Source organism: Frankliniella occidentalis, unplaced genomic scaffold, assembly GCF_000697945.3.
Source record: "Frankliniella occidentalis isolate FOCC.00 unplaced genomic scaffold, Focc_3.1 Scaffold360, whole genome shotgun sequence".
NCBI classification, from domain to species: domain Eukaryota; kingdom Metazoa; phylum Arthropoda; class Insecta; order Thysanoptera; family Thripidae; genus Frankliniella; species Frankliniella occidentalis.
In genome coordinates, this window is record NW_026267483.1 from 154,916 (window position 1) to 159,528 (window position 4,613).

A 4,613-nucleotide genomic window follows, 5' to 3' on the forward strand; every position below is an offset into this window, starting at 1 on the left:
GCCTTCGGCCCGCGAAGCCCGTAGTCCTTAAAATATGCCCCGTAGACACGAGAAAGGGATGTAACGGTGAAACACCGCGACTACAACCCACCCTTCTGCTTAGAAAACGCTTTTTGAGGGTGGGGAGAGAGTTTTCTTTCTATTTTGAGGTTTTGAGGCCTTTTTCTACAACTTATTGTTCACTATGGCAATTTTTAGCTTATTTTCGTCAAAAAAAGACCCTCTAGCGCCTAAATGGTTAGAGATAGAGCAAAACGTACGAAATTTTCGAGCAGAGGCATCTACTTGGACGCATTACCCCTTAGGAGCACATTAAAAATAAAATAATTTTTGGAAGTATTTGTGAACCTTGGATACCCCCATTCACACCCTTAGGGGTGGTTGCCAGGATTTGCCGTAGGCCTAGGCGTTTCGTTCTCCAGAAGTGGACCTTAAGATACCCTGAAAATTTCAAGTCTCTAGCACATCTGCTTCTAGTGGAACAGACAGACACACAGACAGACAGACACACAGACACGAGGTCGTTTGCAGAAGCCCACTGGATAGCTTTTTCAAAGCAGAAGGGCGGGCTAAAAAGCGTTTTCTAAGCAGAAGGGTGGGTTGTTGTCGAGTTGCTTCACCGTTACATCGCTTTCTCGCGTCTACGGGGCAAACTCAAAGACGACGCACAGTGGGAGATGTGACCTCAAAATTGCGACAAAAGTCAAAAATCTAAACTTTAGAATCAACCGATTTTTCTGTTTGATATCGGTCGATGACGATTAAGTCACCATTTCCCTTTACTTTCACTTCACTTCGATCGCTTGTGTTTCGGTTAGGATGTGTTAAAACCGACCCTTGCGCTTGCCTCCGCTCACTCGCCCCGTCAGTCGCTTTGGTAAAATGATGCGAAATTGAGAAAAGCAAGGTCTATAAGAACTTGAAGTGACATTACTTGGTAATTAAGTGTTGGGCAACATTTTAAGTCTTATTAATCATGTCAAAGACTTCCGAATAGGAATAAATCATAATTCAAAAGTTAGGATTTGGAGGTTAGGTGTAATCTTATTTTCATATTAAGTTATAATTTGAGTTCCGCCGAGTTCCACTCTAACTCTTGAACCAAATGGTAGCTACGACACTAATTAACGTATTCCGCTTTAGAACAGGTGCCACAAGCTGCCACCTTGGCGATGCTGAGCATTCGTAAATGGCCTTTTTGGGTGGAAGTGCACGGATGGCTCTGCCAAAAATGTGCCACAACATGTAATATGGTTGTGTTTGAACACGTTAACATACTTTTATCTATTGCTGTATGGCGTTCATAGAAACAGAACCGAAAACTTGGCAATTAAAGAAACTTTTTGGGGGTGGGTTAGGTAGGGTGGACCAATTTTGCACTTTTCCGCTCTTTTCACTAAATTGGCAGGTTTTTGATGACATTACCCTAGAAAACTCCGTAATTCCAAATTATATGCCAATCGTGGAAAGATTTGACTTTTGTCGCGATTTTGAACCTAAATCTCCGGCCGAAGGCCCGCTACATCATTCGATCATGTTCTTCAGCAAATCGCGTGACAGAAATGGTCGGGCCTGCGGCCTGACCATCGCCGCCGGCAGGCCGAGCAGGCCCGGCCCCTACTGTACGGAGTTGCCGGCGGAGCGAAGCGGAGCTGGCAACTTCGTTTGGCGGAAGGGCGGGCCTGCTTGTTTCCATGCCATACCGGCGTAATACCACGCAATCGCAATACAATGTAATACGGAGTACTCTGTCCACGTTTTATTGGGGTAAAACCTACGTCGGCTGGCTGCGAGGGATGGATAACTACCCTGCCAAGTGTACACCCCTAATTCTGCCCAATTCTAACTAATTCAGATGAATTCAATGTAGTTCAACAGAATTCGGAAACAATTCAGCCAATTCAAATTGAATGCAAGCCAATTTAGATTACATTGTTGAAATTTGTAGACCTACCCCTCGGGTAGGCGAGATATGGACTCGAACATCTGCCGCGGCAGCGGATTGGGCGCTCACCGTTGCCTTTTATAAGCCCTAGTCTGATAAGCCGTCATCACACCGAACAAATGACATTAAGTGTGACAAATAGACCATTCCGGTAAACCGTAAAGAAAGAAGAAGAGACGGAAGAAGCAAAGCGTTCTATGAGAAATGTACGGTGCGCCTTTGGAACGCTTGAACGTAATCCATCGTAAACTAGATATTCTGCGTCGCTTGAGAGTGAGAACTATTGCCATTAACTCTCAGACGAATTTAGGCATCAGACAAGTCACGTTTAACAGTTTTATACGACCGTGGAATCGACGCACCACCGTTTATGTCTCATACTCGATTTTGCTTCTTTCGTCTGTTCTTTTTCTCGCTTTACCGGAATGGTCTATTCCCAATCCTGCGAAAACGAAGAGTATACACAGAGGAAACGCCAAACTCTCCAAGTAAAGTAAAAATGCCATTGCCATGTTTGCAGATGATGCTCTAAAAGTTCAGATACAACTAACTGTACAATGATTTCGTTTTTCATCTCAACTTTTGACGTTGGATCAATACTGACATTAATTTTAATCTGTTGGCTCCAAAATTTTGGTCCTGTAGAACTCGACGTTACTTTGGCAACAGACCGGCTTTCCCCAGTCCAAATGGAGAACTACTTCTAGTCCGAAGGTAAAATCGCCCTTTTAGCGTCCTGCATTAAGAGTGAAAATAAAAAGTTAGTCAACTGTTTAGAAGAAAGCCCTTTGGTTTTCGATGTGCGCACTCTCGTGCATGATCGAACGGCTACAACCGTCGTTTATACCACAGGTCACAGTTGGAGAGATGTGGAGTGCCCTGGTTAACCACGTCAGGAGACTGTCATTGACACTATCCTTTTATGAAGTTCAAGTATGAAGATGTACATCATACCACGTTTCGCGTTATAGGCTTTGCGATATCTCACGAAACAATTTTACGGGCCGACTCGTACAGGGGACTTCGGCCTCAAAGTTAACAAATTTTGGTACATGAGGTTCCTATTCTGACCAGCTACCCCAACAGGAACCACCCAATATCTGAGGAAAACCCTTTTTTGGGGGGGGGGTGGGGTGCCCCCCATCCAAAAAAAAAAAAGTTTCTGCAAAAGGCCTTGTTCATTAAAATTGGATATCAGATCGAAAATGAGAGTACACGTATTTTTTCCTTCTGTCGAAAAACCAATGTAAGGTCTGGCGCCAGTCGATTTAAGCCCAAAACGGCGCAAAAACGCCTTTAACGACGTGTTAAATTTTGAACAGATCTTCATTACCCGTGTACTCTTATTTTCGATCTAGTATGCAATTTTGATGAGCAGTGCGTTTTTCAGAAACTTGGGTTTATTTTTAGGCCACCCAACGAAAGGGGGGGGGGGGGGGGGGGGGGTTAAACCCGTGTGGGAAACTCCGTCTAGCGCCGCAACGGTTACAGATATCGCCAAACGGATAATATGCTAGCCCTGCGAGTCCTACTTTGGCGAGGTATCGGCAACGATAACCAACGATAATAGCAGACCGTTTCGGACGAGGGGTCACTTGGAAGAATCACTACTCACTTTTGAAAAGAATCACAATTCCAATCATTTTGAATCATTTACGATTATTACAATCTTTTTAATTTGTCCAATCATTTTACAATCTGTCAATCATTTTACAATCATCACAACAATTTGCAATCAGTTTTGATATCAATCAGTGTACGAATTTTATAGGAGTGGTGGACCTCTCGGTTTCGGACCATAATAGGGTGTTCCAGGCTATCTAAAACGGAAGTGAAAAAGAACAAACTCACTGATTTATCTGTTTCTGTCCGCCCAGTATGAGAAACTACCAGAGTAGTTTGGTCCGATCCTAACCTCTCAAATATGGAGGGGAGCTCGAAACTGATCTGACAGTTTCTCATACCTGAAAGGCCGCGGAAGCACGTGATTAGCTCGACCAATCAGAGCCATTACGGAAACAGAAAGGTCAGTGACAGTGTTCTTTTCCTTCTTCCGTTTTAGATTGCCTGGAACACCCCATTTAAAGTACTCTCTGAGTTTGTAGTCGAAGTCTAGTGAAAGAGCCTAGTCACTTCAGTTCGACTGCTGATATTCGTTGTCAACCAGTTGCGCTAATCAAATCAAGAACCCCATTGGTGGATTTTATTCGTCGATTTGACGCGATCATCGAAAACGTAATTGTGTTTTGTGATGTATCGGTAAAGCCTGTTACGTGGGACGTGGTCTAGCCATTTAACTAGTTTAATTCAAAGAACCACTTTCTTCCTTGGCAGAAAATAAGTTTTGTGTTTAATATTTCACTTTTCTACTTACGGTGATGCATTGTACCCCATGTAGGCCCCATTCTCGTTGTTTGGAGGGCACTTTTTATTCTGGAAGTCTGCCCACGTGTTACATTGGACGGAGGGAAAAGCTCCCGGAGAAAGTATAGACTCAGCGAAATAGCGATAAGATTGAGCATGGCTGCAGCGCCTGGGCTCATATTGGTCTCCTGAAAAATTTTGTAGGTTAATGGGCTGAACTTACGAATTTGCTGTGATGTGGGGTGCGGGGAACTCTTTGGTCGTCCGTCTGTCTGTACTAGCCCACGTTTCTCTCAGACGGCAA

At 43.9% G+C, this 4,613-nt stretch overlaps 1 protein-coding gene across 1 annotated transcript in view; it reads right to left on the reverse strand.

Annotated features, from left to right (window-relative positions):
- Positions 1 to 2,450: 2,450 nt before the first annotated feature.
- Positions 2,451 to 4,613, reverse strand: part of LOC113214484 (pancreatic triacylglycerol lipase-like) — a 24,792-nt gene continuing 22,629 nt past the window's right edge. The window contains exons 7-8 of the mRNA XM_026433851.2: positions 4,320 to 4,497; positions 2,451 to 2,681 (exon numbers count right to left, since the gene is read on the reverse strand). Of these exons, the coding sequence (XP_026289636.2) occupies positions 2,600 to 2,681; positions 4,320 to 4,497 (260 nt within the window). The 3' untranslated portion in view covers positions 2,451 to 2,599. The remainder of the gene's footprint in view (positions 2,682 to 4,319; positions 4,498 to 4,613) is intronic.